At 45.2% G+C, this 19834-nt stretch overlaps 2 protein-coding genes across 6 annotated transcripts in view; one reads left to right on the forward strand and one right to left on the reverse strand.

The window, feature by feature from the left end:
• ATL3 (atlastin GTPase 3) overlaps positions 1-9994 on the reverse strand; it is a 33746-nt gene extending 23752 nt beyond the window's left edge. For 2 of the 4 annotated variants that reach the window (XM_037052989.1, XM_037052988.1), the window contains exon 1: positions 9594-9754. In XM_037052989.1, the coding sequence (XP_036908884.1) occupies positions 9594-9639 (46 nt within the window). In that variant the 5' untranslated portion in view covers positions 9640-9754. Of the gene's footprint in view, positions 1-9593; positions 9755-9908 lie in introns of those variants that run through there. The other 2 variants (XM_037052991.1, XM_037052993.1) reach the window with 2 other exon arrangements.
• A 6889-nt stretch (positions 9995-16883) lies between these two features.
• RTN3 (reticulon 3) overlaps positions 16884-19834 on the forward strand; it is a 52780-nt gene continuing 49829 nt past the window's right edge. The window contains exon 1 of one of the 2 annotated variants that reach the window (XM_037052994.1): positions 16884-17242. In XM_037052994.1, the coding sequence (XP_036908889.1) occupies positions 17104-17242 (139 nt within the window). In that variant the 5' untranslated portion in view covers positions 16884-17103. The remainder of the gene's footprint in view (positions 17243-19834) is intronic. The other variant, XM_037052995.1, reaches the window with a different exon arrangement.

The raw sequence follows: 19834 nt of genomic DNA on the forward strand, positions 1-19834 counted from the left end.
AGGTCCGCGCTCAATCCACTGAGCTACACCTGCCAGGGCTAGAGCTGCTGACTTTCCACCACACCATCATCACCTCTCTCTTCCTAGGACACCAGGACTACACCTCTGATCTTCCAAGTAAAACCTTCACTCCTACTCACCCCCTTCCAGAGGTCACGTCAATGTCCTTTGCCGATTTATCCTAACTCAGGCTCCCCAATCCCTGCCAGCGTGTCCAACCCACAGCCTGAAGGCCACATGCGGTCATGCATGGCTATGAATGAGGCCCAACACAAAGACGTAAATTTACTTAAAACAATATGAGATTTGTGTGTGTGTGATTACATGTCACAGTGTGTCTAATGTGTGGCCTAAGACAACTCTTCTGCTTCCAGTGTGGCCCAGAGATGCCAACAGCTATCCTTTTGTGTTACCTAGACACACCCCTGCGCAGACACTTGAATCAAACCTGAGGCCCCTTCCCCTGGGCGAGGCCATCCTCCAACCCTTCTCACCCGTTAGGTCGATCACTCGGTCACCATACCCAGGTGTTTCTTTGATCCCGTCACCTCAGTTCCTTAGGGCTGAACTCCTTCAGTGCAGTACATAATCACGATGTGCCGCCCAGACTGGGCGCTCCCGAGGGAGAGAGAAACTAGGAGGCATTCAGCCTCAGCATCTAACACAGGAGAACAGCAGCTCCCAGGGGTTGCGAACTCTCCGCCCAACAGCGCTCCTCAACAGAAACCAGTCTCCGCCCTTCCCCTTCCCACTCTTTCACTGTCAAGTTCCTTGAGGGCGTCTTCAGCCGCGTATGGACCCATGCCCCTCTTAGCACCTGGCTCTCTGACTTTCCTATCTGTTTATGGCCTCTCTTGATTTTCATTCAACCCTCTCTCTGTGTGACAGAACTCAACGGTCCCTTCTAAAACTTCTTAACGCCTGTGGGCTCCGAGGCAGCACGCACTCCTAGCTCCCCTCCAAGCGCTGCCTCATCCCCCTTCACTCCTTTCTCCCTCTCAGCTCCCCTCGATACCCACCAGTGCTCTGCTGCAGCTCTCATTCGCTGCGTCAGCGAACTGTGTATTCTCATCTCACTACGCCCTCTACGTTGGGGACGCAACTTCATTAACTCCTAACCTCCAATCAGGTCCAAATGTGCAACCGCCTACGGGCCGGGTTCACCTGGACATTCCGCACCACCTCACGCTCTTGGGAGTTAATAGTAGAAATACACGGGTATCAGAGTCGGGAGACAATCCTGTTCTGGTTCGACCACAATCGGTATGGTTCTGGGCATGTCTAGGCCCTGCTGTCTCACTCACAACAGAAAACTGAGTCAAGGTTTAACCTCTAGTGACCCTTCCAGTACTAACATTTTAGAAATCTACATCTAGTATCATCCAAATGAGTTCTCGAGTTATTCCACTTTTCTCAAAATCTCTTATCACTTTAGGCTCCACACCTTCCCTATCTTCCTATATGCAATATACCATCAAATTCTATCATTTCCTCCTTCCACAATTTAAGCTCCTGCTTCGGCAAAGGTGGTTATTCTAGCGAGGCAATATGAACAGTAGAAAGGCCTTCCCAACAACCAAGGAAGGGCAGAGTTTGGGGCCCACTTTTACACTGAATGTAACAGCCTGAGTAAGTCACTTTATTCCATGCCTTGGTTCCTCTACAAAATCAGGAGGTTAGCCCTGACTGATGGGGCTCAGTGGGCCGGGTGTCATCGCGCACACTGAGAGGTCCCTGGCTCAGTTCCCCATCAGGGCATGTGCCTGGTGTGCAGGCGAGGTCTGGTTAAGGGCCTGCAAGATGCAACCAATGTTTCTCTCCCTTTCTCCCTCCCTCCCCCTCTCTCTAAAAGTAAATAAAATCTTTTTTTTTAAGTCAGGCAGTTAGGTGAAGCTATTTTCTAGCTCTTAAAATTCAGCGACTCTTAAACAACTGAAAATTTCCTGGATATTTAAGTTGGCCAAACTTGCTAGGTACCCTATTCACCCCTTGGCTTAATTTAAATTTTAGAGGGTTGGCTAAATAACAAACCGAAATTTATGACTAAAACCATTAAAGCAAATTGCTTGGGACCCACACACCAGATTCTGAGGTGTAGGGTTTTCTCTTGGCGGTGGGGTGGGGGGCCATTCTTTCTAACTCCAGTGAAATCACTTCTCCTCCCTCAAATCTGGAACTCGAGACCAGGGCTGGTCCCGAAAACCCCGTAAGTGGCAGCATTATGTGCCTTCTCCCCGTAGCAAAGCAACTGCTCCCCAGAATCGAGATGTGCACTCGGAAACAACAGTAATGCTCAGTTACATGAATGGCTAACGCTCGCTTGCAGGAAGGGTTAACGAATGCTATACTGCATTCACCTATATGAGTCACAGATGTCACATTTTGTACATATACAGACAGCCTGACGAGCGTCACATTTGTCATCCATATACATGTAAATGAACTTAAAACCTATGTTTCTTTTTTTTTTCAGTGAGTGGCAGGAACACTGTATCATACCGCCAGTTCTGGTTATTGCTATTAACTAGCTCAGGGTAATTCTGTACCATCCATCATTTCAAGTACGTAGGGAATGTTAAAAATACTTAGAAAATCAAAACACTCTCTAAATCTACATATAAGCTACAACCTTATTCCCAATTACTTTTAAAGTACTGCTCTATCCCTTACTTTTGGCAGAACACACATTAATCTGAACTACCAATAGGTTTAAATATGACTATTCAAATAATCTCCAAGACATTCAACTCAACAGACTACCTTTGCACTAAAACGACAAAGACAACTCCAGCAGAACGAGGTGGAAAGATTAACAGGTGAAATTAACTGTGACAGGGAAAGACACGGAGACACGTACAAGTCACAGCACTGGCTCTTCCTAGAATCATCTGAGTCTTAGTGGGTTCTCTCAGAAAAGCAGCACGACCCCCTCCCACAACCATGTCTACAAACCATAGAACCACCACCACTCAGAACCACCAGAAATCAAGTTGAATGGAGTCCAACAACTGTGGAACTAAAGAAACTACATCCATGCAGACTGGTGGGCGACTCAGAGTCACAGAACAGGCTGGTCCCACACCCTCGTGTGGTGGACAAAAATTTGGGAGGAACAGCTCAGGAATGAGGAGGTTCCAAGCCCACCAGCCTAGGTCCCCCAGCCTAGGATTCCCGTGCCAGGAAGATAAGTCCCCATAACTTCTGGCTGCAAAACTAGAAGGGACTCAGTCAGTGAAAGAAACTCCTGGAATCCCAAGCAGTTCCTCTTAAAGAACCTGCACAGGGACTTATTCGGACTCACTCCCTCTGAGCTCCAGCACCGGGTGGCAGCTTAAAAGGGACACAAGGAGGAACAGAAGTATCTGGCATCAAGGCGAGACCTGGGGGACAGCTTCCTTCCAGACAGAAAGGCGGGCGGAGGCCACTGCTCCTCTTCTGAACCCTCCCCCAACAGAGCCACAGAGCTGCCCAGGTGCCCTATCTGAGATTCCATCAAGGTGGCTAACACCCTCCTGCCTGGGAGTTTCCCTGAGGCTTTGCCCCACCTGACTTATGGGCTGGCCCAAGCTGTTAACAATGGCTTTTCCATATGAATGGCTGGTCTTGGCTTCTGCTTCATAACTTCCTAAATTCTCTCAAACAAGCAACAGCCAGCCTCAGCAAGCCCCAAGCCATGGTACCTCTTGCTAGAAGGTCAGAGGCCCAGCAACAGCCAGCCTAGGTTCACAGGTTGGCTTCACCTCGGAACTTCCAGGCCTAGCACAAACAGCAGCCCTCTGCAGACTGCTTTGTAGATCTTGCAGCATAACCCCTGGCAGAACACAGGTGGGGCTGACCTTGGCCTGCACCACCTAGGAAACACCAGGGCCTGCACACCCAGTGGACAGCTACAGACCACATTGAAGTACCACCACCTGCCCCTGCACAGCTGATCCCATGGAGGGCATAGGTTGGTGGTCAGTGGTCATAGCCAGGCTTTGCAGCTGACTGGCTTGCAGAAATCCCTCCCATTGACCTGCAAACAGCAATCAAGGCTCAACTACAAGAGGAGCACACCTTGAGAACCCAGCTTAGGTGATCAGACAGGCTGTGCCACTGGACCCTATAGGACACCTACTACATTGGGCCACACTACCAAGACAGGGTATCATAGCAGCTCTACCTAATACACAGGAACAAACATGGGGAGGCTGCCAGAATGAGGAGACAAAGAAGCATGGCCCAAATGAAAGAAAATATTAAAACTCCAGAAAAAGAGCCAAACAAAATGGAAATAAGCAATCTCTCAGATGCAGAGTTCAAAATACTGATTACTAGGATGCTCGAGGAACTTAGTGAGGATCTTAACAGCATAAAACAGATCCAGTCAGAAATGAAGGACACACTAATTGAAATGAAGGAAAATTTACAGGGAATCAACAATACAGTAGATGAAGCTAAGATTCATATCAATGATTTGAAACATAAGGAACAAAAACCGAATCAGAACAACAAGAAAAAATTATTTTTTAAAGATTTCATTTATTTATCTTTAGAGGGAAAGGGAAGGAGAAAGGGAGAGAAATATCAATGTATGGTTGCCTCTCATGCATCCCCTGCTGGGACCTGGCCGGCAACCCAGGTATGTGCCCTGACTGAGAATCGAACCACGATCGTGTGGTTCGCAGGCCCGCACTGAATCCACTGAACTATATCAGCCAGGGCCAGAAAAAAGAATTTTTAAAAAATGAAGAGTGTAAGCAGCCTCTGGGGCAACTACAAGAGGTCCAACATTTGCATCATAGGGATACCAGAAGGAGAAGAGAAAGAGTGAGAAATTGGAAATCTATCTGAAAAAATAATGAAAGAAAACTTCCCTAATTTGATGAAGGAAAAGACATGCAAGTCCAGGCGGAAGAGTCCCAAACAAGATGGACACAAGGAGACCCACTCCAAGACACATCATAATTAAAACGCCAAAGGTGCCCTGGCTGATGTGACTCAGCGGATTGAGTGCTGGCCTGTGAACTGAAAGGTCCCTGGTTTCATTCCTTGTCAGAGCACATGCCTGGGTTGCAGGCCAGGTCCCCAGTTGGAAGTGTGTGAGAGGCAACTGATCAATGTTTTTCTCCCTGTCTTTCTCTCCCTCCCTTCCCTTCACTCTGAAAATAAATAAATAAATATTAAAAGGGGGGAAAAAACAAAGGTTAAAGATAAAGACTCTTAAAAGCAGCAAGACAAAAGCAGTTAGTTAACAACAGCTAAGTTCCCATAAGACGTGAGCTGATTTCTCAAAAAATTTTTCGCAGGCAAGAAGGAATTGGCAAGAAATATTCAAAGTCATGACATGCAAGGACCTACAGCCAAGATTGCTCTACCCCCAAAAGCTATCATTTAGAGTCAAAGAGCAGAAAAAGAACTTCCCAGACAAGAAAAAATTATAGTTAATCATCACCAAACTATTATATGAAATGTTAAATGGACCCATTTAAGGAAAAAATCAAAACTATGAACAATAAAATGGCAATGAACACATATCAACAATTGAATCTAAAAAACATGCTAAGCAAATAAGAACAGAGAGAATCATAGATAGTGAGAGCATTTCGGTGCCTGCCCAATGGAAGGAGGGTGTGGGAGAATGGGTGAAGAGGCCATGAGGATGTCGCGTACAGTAGGCAATGGAGTGGCCACAGAACTTATATCATGACCAGTGAATAAAGCTGCGGGGATTTCTGAGGGTGGAAGGGGTGCTGGGTGGAAGGAGGCAAAAAGGGAAAAAATGGGACAACTGTAATAGCATAATCAATAAAATGTAATTTAAAAAAGCATGGAGATTCAAATTTGAACAAAAAAAAGAAAAATGTTACAGTGAGAAATTTAAATACCCTTCAAATATTTGAGAAGACCACCTGAACTGTGATAAATTCAATGAAACTAGTGGATTAGAAGCAGTTACTAATGCTATTTCCAAAAATTCACACAGGATTTAGCCGGTCAATGCAACAAAGTAGAACAGGGGGGTCTCCCAACCTCAGCACTACTGGCTGGGCGACTCCTCCCTGTGTGGAACTATCCTTCTCAAGAAAAGCAAGATATTGAGCAGCATTTCTGGCTTCTACCCACTAGATAGCAGCAGTGCTCCCCCTTGATTATGAGACCCCCAAATGTCTCGACTTCGCTAAATGTCCCATGGGGCAAAATTACTCGGGATAAGAACCAACGGGGTAAAGTGAGCCTCAATGCTCACCCTTACTAGCCAGAGAATTCCAAAAAGCAAACTGACTCCAGTTAGAAACATGTCACCAAATAGAGTCCATGACTCAGGGTAAAGTTATGAACTGAGTTTTCCACTCATCTTTTGAAATACTAGTATCTAAAGGGGAAAGAGCAACACGCCCCAAACAGAAGCATACCATTTTCATGCCTTGTTCTTGCTGGCAGTCTTTAAAGTTCCTAATTCACAGACCTGGCCAGAGAAAACATCACCATATGAGAAAGTACGTACACTCGGCCCTCAGCCAACTCCTGAACTACAGGGTGTGGTTCCTCTTTGGTGATGGTGAGGAAGTACTTTCCTATACTCTTTTGTCTTAAGGTAGGAGTCTGATGGTAGATACACAAATTTTTAAGGCTCTTTCAGTGGAAACACTATTTAAACCCAACCAAACAGAATACTGGTGGAAATTTACATCCTACTTAATTAAAGGGTTTTAGAGGAAGCTTTTTCTCAATTCATCTGTTACAGAAAGTTTTCATACTTTAGCACAGAATGCTGAACAAAACCACATTTTTTTTAATCAATTAAGAATGTTGAAAGCCCTGGCTGGTGTAGTTCAGTGGGTTGAGTGTGGGCCTGTAAACCAAAGGGTCACTGGTTCAATTCCCAGTCTAGGGCTCATGACTGGGTTGTGAGCCAGGTCCCCAGTATCGAGGCAACCACACATTGATGTTTCTCTCCCTCTCTTTTTTCTTCCCTTCCTCTCTCTAAAAATAAATAAATATCTTTTTTACAAAAAGAATATTGAAATACAATACAAAAATTAATAAAGAATTTTGCAGTGCCTTACAATTTATGAAGATCAATTATGACTAAACAGTATTAAAGATTCAGAAATGCAGAGACCCAGCTGAATCTAAATATGTACTAGAGGAAAAATATCTTTTTCACAGAATGAGTTCAATATTCATGTTATCTGACTCGTCCCTAAAAATAAGACCACCACCAAAATCATTCTCATTACCTGAAGGGTTTAATTATGTGTTCCAGGTAATCAGGCTTTCTTAATTGGCAATATTTATTTGCCTTAGATTCCTTATTATTTCAAGACACAGGAAGAGTTAATCTAACCCTTTGCTTACCTACCTATAGACCAGTAGAACCTGTTTTGATTTGTAATGCTCTTTGGCTATGAAATATATATCTCACATGTTCTAGTAATCAAAATACATGCCAATAAGAACAATTTTCTAGATATTTGCAATGAAGAGTATCGAGTTCTAATACAAATACTGATTTTACAAATTATACTTGCTGTATAACAAATCCATTCAAACTTAAGCAACTACCTATAGGGAAATTAGGTTATAAATTAGTATGAAAAGTAGATTTGGATTTTTTTAACTGTTGTCTGGCTACTCAATAATTTAAATCAGAATCTGTGGGTGGGTCCCAAGTATTGGTGGGTTTTAAAAACCCTAAGTTATTCTAATGCACAGAAGCGCTGAGAACTGCAACACTACAGCAACTAAATGATTTTTCTTTTAAATAAAAGCTTTCCTCTCTCCCTTTTCCCCTTGATTTTTTTTGAGAATATGCTCCTAAAATGTCAAAGACAAGAGGAAAATGTTTTAAAATTGAGGCTAACTTTAAAATGTAGTTGTGATACTTGAACTCAGTATGAAACACAAGGCTGTAGAAACTTCAACAGGCACACCTAGTATTATAAATTCTAAACCAGTTCTTAGGCAAGTTCACACAAGCTAGGGTTACGTAAGTTACTTCATAGGAATCTTAAAAGAGTATGTGACCCCCCCAAACAAAAACATATTGTATGCGACCGAACTGTTAATAATGACCACTGGGGAACTGGGGAGGTAGAATCAACTTTATATTTCTTGCTTCTGACTATTCTCTATTACTTAATTTTTAACAATTTGTGTGACTATGTCCTTTATTCTATGGTTTAGAAATCATAAAAATGAAAAATGCATGTGCTACACCAATTTTTTAAAAGCTAAACAAGTTCTACTAAATGAAACTACTTAATAGTAAAACTGCAAAAATTATGCTAGTACACCTCATGCTAGTACACCTATTGTTATTTTTCTTAATTTCACGTTTACTCCAATGAGACAAACCACAGCTACTAAAACAACGTGCTGTCCCAGTGCAATGGCTTCATCACACAGAGAACTTTTCACCCAAGCGTTTCCTTTGGTTAAAGCGGCAACGACAGGGATTTCTAGTACAGGGACCACAGTACAAACTAGTTTCTACGGGGTTGAAAAACAGTTCTAATTTTAGAATTTCAGTACATCGCAATCCTCAGTGATTGCCGCGGATTAAAACTATGGAGGTTTTGCTTCTCCAAAAACAGGCCAAAATGGGAAATCACGTTTTTCTGGGCCGTTAGTTCTCTTCTCCTTTTCACAAAACATCCCACCTAACTCCGTAATTAGATTTGAGGGCTGGGATTTATTTACTAAAAGATTCTTCAGACGACGCTATTTTCTTTTCTTGCCTTCGGATTTCCCAAGTAAAACTAATGACAATTTCAACAGCACACACGCTACAAGGATAAAGCCAGGTAAAGGACAAAAGTCGTACCCGTGAAATTCATGGTGACTCTGTGTTTGGTTTTTATTTAAAACGTTTACAATTTTTTTTCTCTCCAGGAAGGCCAAAGAACAGCGTACTAAACGTACTAAAAGAACTTCCTAAAAAATAATGTAGGCCACATTCTTTTTATCACTTCTGCGGAGATACTGTGTGCGTTGGAAATAAACTTTCCTAACACTTCTTGTCCGTGTCTCAAGGTCGTTAGGATAAAAAAAAAAGTATCCAATTCTCAAATGCCTCGCAGCCCTCCAAGCCCTTCCTAAAAGACTGAACAATAATAAAGCATCTGCCTTCCCGCTCCCTCCGCCCGTTAACCAGGCAAGAGCTAACCTCCCAAGGGTCGCGGTCCCAAACGAACGAGGCGCCCAGGCAAAAAGAGGACCGCAGCCCCGGAGCGCCGGGCTCTGCCCAAGCGCTGCAGAAGCCCCTGCACGGCGCGCCGTGACCGCTCCAGAGAGTGCGGGGGCGCCAGACCCGCAGCGACAGCCCAGAGGAGCACTAGCGGCCTTTCCCGGGAGCAGGGCCCGACCCCCGAAGGCGGCCGCTCCCAACAGAAGGCCGAGCAGGGCGTCGCCCGAGTCCGACCGGCCGGGCCCTGCGAGCAGCCCCCAGCCCCGCATTCGCGAGCCGAGGAACCCCAGTGTGGGGCGTGCGGTTCCAGCCCCGAGACAAGAAGGGACAGTGGTGCGAACAGGCGGCCTCCTCCAAGCTCTAGCAGGGAGGGCAGCAGGGTTGGCCATAGAGCGGGCTCGGGGGGAATTAGGCGCCTCACCTGCTCCTCCCGAGACTGCCGCTACCGCTCGCTGGGGAGAAAACATGGAGCCTCAGCTTTCAGCAGAAGCAGCAAGGGCTCAGAGAGGGGAGGGCTTGGGCGGGAACGAACTAGGCCCTGGAGGCGAGAAACGGGCGGGGCCTGGGCAGTGGCAGAAACTGGGGAGGAGGGGCGCGCGGAACCGCGAGGGAGCGAGCGCAGGGCTGATGGGCGAGGCCCGACGCGAGGCCGGAGCGGGAAGGCGCACGCGGGCGAATCCCGCCACCGCGGACGTGAGTGCGCGTGCGCGGGAGCGCGAGGCGCGCCGCCGTCCACCTGGGACTGCGCACTGAGGACGACGGTCCGTTAGGGTCCGTCTGCGCTCTGGGTCCCTTCCAGCTCGCTCCGTTCTGCGAACTCATCCCGGGAGGGGGTGGAAGCAATAGAGAAGAATGGGGCTTCTCGCGGCTCTTCGACAACTGAACTACAATTCCCAGCAGGCCTTGCCAGGAGGTGAGGGCCGACTCGGGCTAGAGCCCTACTAAACCGGAACCCTACTGCGAGTCTATGTCGGACCTAGCCCTCGGGATAAGTCGCTTCGAACCCCTATCGAACCCCCAGCGGACGCGTTTGAGACGGTTTTGGTGCTTAACGCTGGCCAGGTTCACAGGTGGGCGGCACCGGTTTCTTAACGATTTTGACTTAACAAGGAGAGGCGGCTGTGACTTCATCACCCCATATTTCCGTCCCTGGCCAAGCCTGGTGGTGCACTCTCACACCACTCTCAACAGCTAACGTAAGGACTTCCAGCGAAACCCCTCCCACCGGCTTTGTCCACTCTAAACCATGGCCATCTTTTGTTAGCCTCAGGTTTGCAGGAGTTTTTTTGAAGCTGCTTTTGCAAGCCTATTCTTAAACTGAATGGGTAGATCAATACAAAAATTTCCAGAATTGCTTTTGTTCACACTTCACACGTGACTGAGAAAATGTCAGTTGCCACGATTGAATAGTGGTGTTATTTTGGATCTATTGAGGTAGGGGCAGTTCTCTAGGGGGTAAGTTATCTGGTGGAGCTTATAGGAGGCTGAAGCACCCATCATACCACTACCACCACCTCTTGGCATCACCACTGACTCATTCATCTGACAAATTACTTTCTTCTGCCTCTGCCTGAACTAGTATAACCTACCTAGAACCTCCTTCCAGCTACCTCTAGGCCCCGCCAAGCCCTTAAGCTATTTTTAACAGCTAGTGGTTAGGTGAGAAGTGAAATCTTACCTAAAGAAGTTCTGTGTTAGTTTTCCCCTGCCCTTTCTGATTCTCCCCAAACTCTGAAGATTATTTGAATACCCTCATTCAGGCTTTAGATGGAAGAATCTAGATCTGACGTCCACCAGCTGGAGCAGCAACAAACTAGATGTGAGCATCAGGGCAAGTGGTTGCTCGGGTTTCACACTGGGTGCAGAAGACAGGACCTACAGGACGTGACACAAATTTAGGACAATATTTGGTAGACTCAGAGAGAGGGACTAAGGGCCAATGACTTATCAGAATTGTAACACACCCCAGCATTTTCTATTCCCTTTCCCTGTTCATGTCCAAAAGACTGATTATCTGACTTGTTCTCTTCTTGTTTATCTCTTCCCGCTAAAATGTAAGTTCCACACAGACAGGAATTGTCTGTTTCTGTTCACTACTACATCCCCAGTGCCTCAGGCAGATAGTAAAAACTCAAATATTTTTAAACGAATAAAGAAGGAATGTGTTACCACTAACACTGCTCATTCACTTTCTTGTTCCTTAAATATTAAATATCTACTTTTGCATTTGAACAAATACCCCATTCTATTTTAAGGACTACCAACAGATACCCATGGAAATACATCCTGTCAGGAAGTGACCAGCGAATACTAATGTGACACCCACCCCAATATAACAGAATCCAGGAGAGCGTTAGCCAATATCAGCCTCTTCCATACCTTGTAGGAGTTTTGGGCATTTGAAATAACACAGTACAAATTATAGGTAGACTTGAACGAGGAACATGTTTTGTTGTTATTGTTGCTGTTTCTTTCTCAACTTGCCAGGGGCATCAAAACAGCGGACAAACTGGTAAATTTGGTAACACTGATTATAGCCTGCCCTCTCACCCTGAATTGAGTCATGATGACCAGAGCCTGAGCTTCGCTTGTGGCTTCCCATAAGTAGGTGACATGTAGATGTGTTTGAATGGTCAAGGTCAGTGGCTTTAAATTCTGACTGTGATGCTCAGTAGCTGCCCAAACTTGAGTGAGATACTTAACTTTTTAAAACTCATTTCATCGTTGTCTGTCAAACGATTTGACTACTCACAGAGTTGCAAATTAAATGAGATATGTTTGGTAATTACGACTGATGCATGGTTAGTGCTAAAAAATTGGTTATCCTCATTCATTCTGAGAAAGCCAAACAAAGTCGTTAATATTTGGCATATTCAAGTATTATTATGAAGCACAAAAATAGCAAAATTGTTTTCTGCAATTATATCTGCTGTGACTCAGGTTACAAAGCTTTCAAAAATAGGGCATTTGTTATGTACCAAGCACAATGCTAGACAGTAATGCTGCAGCAACGCATGAAGCACATTCCTGTCCGCAAAGACTCACAGTCCTGTGGGGTAAATGGCCAAGTACCTCACTCGCTGTGACTGTGTCCAGCACAGATCAGCCTTCTGCACTCACTTGCAGAATCCATGTTTAAGCAATATGGGCACTCAGAAGGGATGGACTGGACTGCTGGCGTCCCAGGGTGTTACTTAAATACAAATCTTACTTTGTCGTGTAAAAGATGAGGTGATGAGTTTGTGTCCTAGTTTATAAAAAGAAAATAGTCATCCCCAACTCACAGAGTGTTATAAAGCCGAATAGCAGCCCCTCAACCTGGTAACACAGTAAAANAGACTCACAGTCCTGTGGGGTAAATGGCCAAGTACCTCACTCGCTGTGACTGTGTCCAGCACAGATCAGCCTTCTGCCACTCGCAGAATCCATGTTTAAGCAATATGGGCACTCAGAAGGGATGGACTGGACTGCTGGCGTCCCAGGGTGTTACTTAAATACAAATCTTACTTTGTCGTGTAAAAGATGAGGTGATGAGTTTGTGTCCTAGTTTATAAAAAGAAAATAGTCATCCCCAACTCACAGAGTGTTATAAAGCCGAATAGCAGCCCCTCGACCTGGTAACACAGTAAAAGCTGAAGACCTGTCGGCTGCTTCATTATTGTTATTTCAGCCAACAGAACGCTTCAGAAAGCCAACAGGAGAGATCCCTAGAATTTACTCTCAAAGAAGCAAGATTAACTAATGGTGTGTATAGCACACTATCCTTTGTATTAAAAAGGGTGGATGAAAATACAGGTTTGATTTATGCACCTTGCATTTGCCACAAAAAGCTCCGAACAGTTGTTACCATGTGTGTATAGAGGGAGAGACTGGAGGGTGAGAGGGTTAGTACAGAAGAAACTTTATAGTATACTGTAATGCTTTTGAAAAATACATGTGTGTGTATGAACATATATATGATGTGAATATGCATATATCTGTTTTGAAATATCTTTTTTTACCTGGCTGGCGTAGCTCAGTGGAATGAGCGCGGGCCTGCGAACCAGGGGATCGCGGTTCGATTCCCAGTCAGGGCGCATGCCTGGGTTGCAGGCAGGTTCCCTGCAGGCCAACTCCCAGCAGGGGACCCACGAAAGGCAACCATACATTGGTGTTTCTCTCCATCTCCTTCCCCTCTAAAGATAAATAAATAAAATCTTAAAAAATAATAAAAAAGTAAAAATAAAAAAAGAAATATCTTTTTTTATTCAAGTATCATTTTGATCACTTAAAGATTGGTCTTCAAATATTATAGCCAGTGATGCCACGCTTGCCTATGAACTTGCTGACATAAAACCACATCCAAATTAAAACAGCCTGTTTGAAAAGCCTGAGGTTGGACCCACACTGGATGACTACGGTTTCTTTTCTCTTTTTAGATTTTATTTATCTATATTTAGAGAGGGGAAGGGAGGGAAAAAGAGAGGGAGAGAAACATTGATGTGCAAGAGGTACATGAATCGTTTGCCTCTCACACCCCCCAGCTGGGAAGCCTGGCTCTCACTGGGGCATGGGCCCAGGCATGGGCCCTCACTGGGAATCGAACCTGCAACCTTTTGGTTGGCAGGCCGACAATCAATCCACTGAGCCACACCAACCAGTGCTATATACTTTTTAATATTTTCTTTATTTATCTTTAGAGGGGAAGGGAAGGAGAGAGGAAGAGAAACATCAATGTATGGTTGCTTCTTGTGCATCCCCTGCCGGGAACTGGCCTGCAACTCAGGCATGTGCCCTGACTGGGAATCGAACCGCGATCGTCTGGTTCGCAGGCCCGCGCTCAATCCACTAAGCTACACCAGCCAGGGCAGTGCTATATTTTAAAATGTTTAATTAAAATACATAATATTTCATAAAAGTTAAGAAAAATATGGACCTAGAAGCTAAAATGTGGTGGGAAATTAGCTATGTAAATACTAATCCCATAAGGACAGGGCCAAGGAAGAAGAGGCCCCGCCCAGTGCCTCAGCATTAAAAACTGATCAATATCCTTGACTGGTGTGGCTAGATTGAGCGTTGGCCTGTGAACCAAAACATTGCTAGTTTGATTCCCACTCAGGCCAGGTACCCGGTTGGGGGCATGCTTACATATTGATGTTTCTCTTCTCTTTTTCCTTCCTTTACTCTGTCTAAAAATAAACAAATAAATACTTTTATTTTTAATTGCTCAATAGAAGCCCTGAGCAGTGGCTACACTCCTGGGAGCATTTTACAAATCTCACAGGGGCCCTTCCCTACCTGAAAACTACCACTGAATACTCATTAGCCTTAAGACAAAGCCTCAATACTTTGGTTCTATAATTCTGCTTCTCCAAACTCTGGCCTCAACACATTTCCTCCTTCTATCTCCCTTTTGTCCCATTTGAAGCCCTTGGCTCTAGCCAACCTGGGTTAACCACACCCAAAACGCCTTATACACAGACACATTTCTGAGCCTCCAGCCACCACAGATGGCCTAGGTATTGCATACACCAAGGCAGCCTGTGGAGGGAAGGAGCAAGAGGCGATCCAATCTGGGCTCTTCCTGCTAGATAAGCCAGCACTGCAATGCACCATAGTCTGGGCTGGGAGGAAGGGGTGCATTTTTACGATTGCTCAGGTCTTACTGTATATCTGCTTCACTCTATTCTCCCCTTGCCTTCAATGACCTCTTTACCACTCCAAACTCCTATCTTTGGGCATCTTCATAAAACCTCCCAAAGCCACTATAACTTCACAGGGTATTACGAGGTGATACCCTACCCTTGTAAATTTATACAATTCACTTGCCATCTAATTATAGCCTTAGAGGTTTGTGTTGTTTGGGATTCTTTTTGGTTGCTATTTAATTTGTGTTTTTTAACATCACGTGAATGTGTCCTAAGCCTCAACTAGCTTGTAAGCTCATTGAAGACAGGATAAACATTTTTTGGATACCTCCAGATTTTCCAGGATAGTGTCACACACACACACAGCAGGTGATCAGTAAACATCTGTAGACTAAATCACACATACAAATAACATCCCAAACAAAAGTCAGTCTCGCTTACTGGGAAGTTTACTGGTGAAACAAGAGAGAGCAGGAAGGAAAGGTAGCTTCAAGTTGTGGACCTAGCACAAAAGTCTCATAAAAATCTGAAGGGCCTGAAAAGACCACCCAGACCACATCAGTGTCTTGACTTTTAGCTCCTTTTCTCTGCTTCTAGATGTCATGGAAATGGGTTTCCTTTCCAGCCAGGGTCTCCAGATTCTAGCAGTTGCTGTCAAGGTTAAAGACTAGCATCATTCACTTCCTTATCCAGCATCTACTAACATATTTTTTTTAATTTTTGCATTTACCAGAATGGGCTTAGTCATCTGTTTGGTTTGTATTTCCCCTCACCATCTAAAGGACAGATTGCTGCATTATCAACGGATGCTGTAAGTGCCAGAGTAAGATATTTGCCACAAAGTTATTTGGGACAATATCCTTCTGTGCCTGTTTTCAGAGTGTTACAATAGCCAAGAGTTTTTGTCCTGCATGGGCTTTACCTGACCTTAAAAACTGTCAAGGGTAGATGTAGACCACTGTCTGTTCTAGAAGATTTCCACGGTCAGATTGCTTTTCCTTTCAGTGGCTGCCTGGCTGACTACCTCGCCCTTCGTGAGGCAGCATCTTTACAGGATCTGCTGATCCTGCCCTTTGGGTTGTCATTTGTGGCTTTGGCAATAACAAAGCCTACAGCCTTGATTTTTATTATTTCCAGTCTGTGCTCCCCTTTGTAAAAGAATTATGCACATTTCAAATATTTTCACCAAACGTAGGAAGAAGGCTTTGAATTTTGCAAACCAAATGAAGAGAAGCCAAAAAAATTAAATAAGTTAGATATATGGTTTCAAATACACTTTCTGGTAAGGACTCCTTTTAGGCTATGAATAAAATTCAATCATAAATTTTGTGCCTTACTCTCAGTTTTTAGTAACTCATTTACCCGCCCTAAGCATAGCCAGGATGTTATGTCTGGGCTCTCCTTTTTTCAGTAGCTCAGGTTTTTATCCTTCGAAATTCATCTTCTCTACTTGATCACCTATTCGCAGGAAAGGTCGACCTTAAGACCCAAGGTGGACCAGACACCTCTTTGGGAACAGCAGTAAAGAGATACGAATTTGAAGCAGGTTTTGCGACTGCGATGCAATGTGATTGGAATGAGTAATAGTTTTTCAGTCTGCACAGCATCCATTTCCACCTACCAAATGGGAGACCGTGCCATCTCTGCCTCATGGTTATAAGACATTATGACATATCCAGAAAAATTCATAAAGTACCTGGTGGAGTGGGCCTATTCCACACTGTGATTTTCACTTTTCATTGGAGTCACAGGTGGGAAGCTATCGAGCAAAAGACAACCCGTCTGGAATTGCTGGGAAAGATATTCTCTACCTAATTATAGCAAAAAGAAACGTCTATCGTTAAAACACGTAATGTGCTGACCCTAAAAATATTCATAGTTACGAAGGAACCCTATTCCGCAAGACCCTCACCCACTGCAGTCGCAGTGGAGGGCGGGGCTTGATGTTTGGCCACGCCCCTTGCGTCGGTTTATGGAGGGGCGCGGCGGGAAGCCAGTTTTGCCCTTCCTTCGCTGCGGAAACGCGGAGGGACCGTTCTTGCGCCTGCGTCTAGCGTCGCTGGTCGCCCGCACGCGGCTGCCGCCCGCCCCCGCCACCCCTCCGCGCCGGGCTCTTTGTGCGCTTACGCGCTCGCGCTCCCGCCCTCTCGCTGTCCTCGGCTGAGTCAGTCAGTCTGTCGGAGTCTGTCCTCGGAACAGGAGGAGCGAAGCGATTTCGGAGAGACCCCTGTCCTATTACTTTCTTTCCCCTCCCTCTCTCCCGCCCCACATCTCTCTTCACCCCTCTTTCGCCCTTGCGCAGCCATGGCGGAGATGTCGGCGGCCACTCAGTCCCCGTCCGTCTCCTCCTCGTCCTCCGGAGCTGAGCCCTCCGCGCCCGGCAGCGGGAGCCCGGGATCCTGCCCGGCCCTGGGGGCGAAGAGCTGCGGCTCCTCCTGTGCGGGTGAGGCGCGCGCCGGGGGAGCCCGCCCTCTCGTAGGGGTGTGGGGTGGGGGGTCAAGGGGAAGGCAGAATCACCCCGGAGACCGACGTCTGGAAACGGGCTAAAGGGGGAGGGGAGCATAAGGTCGTCCAGGGGGTGAGGAAATAACGGGGTGTGAAGAAAACAGCTTAGGGGCGGGGAGCTATTCTAGAGAGTGGGCAGTAACACCAAGTCCAGTTGGGGAAAAACACCAGATCGGGGGAGCCGTCCACCGAACCGGGGTGACTTGGGAGGAGATTAGAGAGATTGAGAGGATTGAGCAGGTTGGTCGTAGGAGAAATGATTAGTTACGATTTTAAGGGGATGGTGGTGAAAGGGTTGCATTGCAGGTTTGCACACAGGTGTTGACATAATCATACATTCATGGTTGTCGTCCAAATTTTTTTTGGGTTGCCCGTGGGGAGGACGAGGACGTTTAGTGGAAACATTGGAGCCGTTCTCTTTGCCTTTTTATCTGCCTTTAAATCTCTGTAGCCAGACTCCCTGAATGCCCAGTTTTCCTGAGGCTGCGAGGTAGGAGGCGTGATGAGAATTAGCTCAGGGAAGATTTGGGAGGGAGCTGCTGATGGTCCAAGATGGATCCGTGGCTGCATCTGCAACACAGCCTGCTCTTCCCTGGCGCGGCGTGGGGGTGGGGACGTGCCATCAGTCGCATATATTCTAGAAGATAATAAACAGGTCCAGCCATCACCGTATTTTGATTTCATGCTGTCTGTGGGCTGCCATTGATCGCAGCATAACAAAAGGAGGTGTCTACCGCAGATAGTGGGGAGGGGGAGATATTCAGACAAAGCAGGGGCTGGGGGGAACCCCCTTCTTCTCTCCCTGTGAAAGACGAGGAGGGAAACTGCAGGCCGCTTTTAGTTTCCACTGTATACGCATTTGCCTGTTGGTGGGAGCTGGCTGGCAAGCTCCCCCGGGCCGAGATCTGCAGTGCAGATGCCTTCTCGAGGAGGAAAAAAAAAATGCACCCTGAGCAGGTGGCAGTTTTTAAAGGAACTCGGTCTTCGAAGGGGGAAAAAGGGGAGGGGGTGATTTTTGTCAAAGGAAGGGCCATAATCTTGGGAGAGTACAGATAATGTTGCTCTCTATTCAGTTACCTTAAAAGATTGAGACATTTTAAATGCTACATTGTCTCCTTTGCCAGACAGAATCATGGGTTGATTGTTATGAAGAACTTAAAATTTCCGATCTTAGCTTTAAATATATTCTTTGCATGTTTTTTGAACGGTGGATTCCCACGTAAGAAGGTTGGTACCCAGATGCATTTTCCAATGTTGTTATGGCCATTTCAGTAGAAACAGTAGCAGAGGAAGCTTCTGCAAGGTCAAGATTATCTGTCCAGATAAAAGGCATGAGGCAGCAAATTCAGAACCCTTGTTCTCTTTAAACCACCAGTATTTCTCCTTCAAATTTTTGTGTTCTGGGCAAAGATCCAGGTGAATAGCAGCTTTTCTATAGCTTAGGAATGTGGTATTTTGGTTTTAATCACTTGTCATTGCTTACCGATCATCTGTTGGCCCTTTCTTGATTTAAAATTTTTTATTCACCTGAAAAATAAACTAGATAGATTCCCTACCTTAAACTCCTATCCATTGAAAATATGTATTAATGTTGTCTAAAAATTATTAGTACATTTTGATGGGCCCAATGTAAGATCCTCATTTGTCGGGTGACTATCAATTTAGCTTAAGTCATTGTCATGTATAGTCGTCATTTCGCTGCAGAAGCTTTTATCCCCTGAAAAATGTTTTCTCAGTCCCTCAAAGAAAATGTCACAGGTTTCTTCAGCACAGGAAAATAAGATGGACTTTGTTATTCCAAAATTTAAGACATTTCAGATGGATGCTAAGAAAAATCCCCCTTGTTTAAAAATCTCCCTGTGTTGGGGTCAGGCTTCAGCTTCACCTGTTTCTCCAAGTGGGTAATAATTTTAGAAATATTCGGGGCGGCACATGCCTGGGTTGCAGGCCAGGTCCCCAGTGGGGAGTGCTCAAGGGGCAACCACATGTTGATGTTTCTCTCCCTTTCTTTCTCCCGCCCTTGCCCTCTCTCTAAAAATAAGTAAATAAAGTCTTTTAAAAAATTAGTTTCTACCAAAGGTAGAGAGAATGAGTGACAATACTCTCTGGTCCAGTGCCTCAGATAGAAGTACATCTGGCTGAGTAGTGCTTGGAGAAGGCAGTCAGGGGCCAGGGTTGGCTTCCCAGATTTCTGTCTCTAAAGGAAATTGAAGACTTTGAGGCAGAAATTTGAGGTTAAGGTAAAAGAGACTTAAATATTTAGTGTTTGTTCTTTTGGACGTGCAAGTTGCCTTTGTCAGACCCTCAATTATAGATACATGTCTGTTGTCTAAATTTTAAAAGTGTTTTAGTTTACTCTGTATAACTTGCTAGAGACTTCTTTATCATTGCTACAAAAATCATGTTACAAAAATAAAGCTGCATTTCTTGTATCTGTTCTTGGAAATTAGCTCAAAGCAAAAGCAGCTTGGACAATTTTTTTTTTAGATTTGTGCTTTAAATAGTTCTTTCATCACTCATGAAATTTAGT

Source organism: Sturnira hondurensis, unplaced genomic scaffold, assembly GCF_014824575.4.
Source record: "Sturnira hondurensis isolate 20B ecotype Veracruz unplaced genomic scaffold, ASM1482457v3 Scaffold0007797, whole genome shotgun sequence".
Taxonomy (NCBI): Eukaryota; Metazoa; Chordata; class Mammalia; order Chiroptera; family Phyllostomidae; genus Sturnira; species Sturnira hondurensis.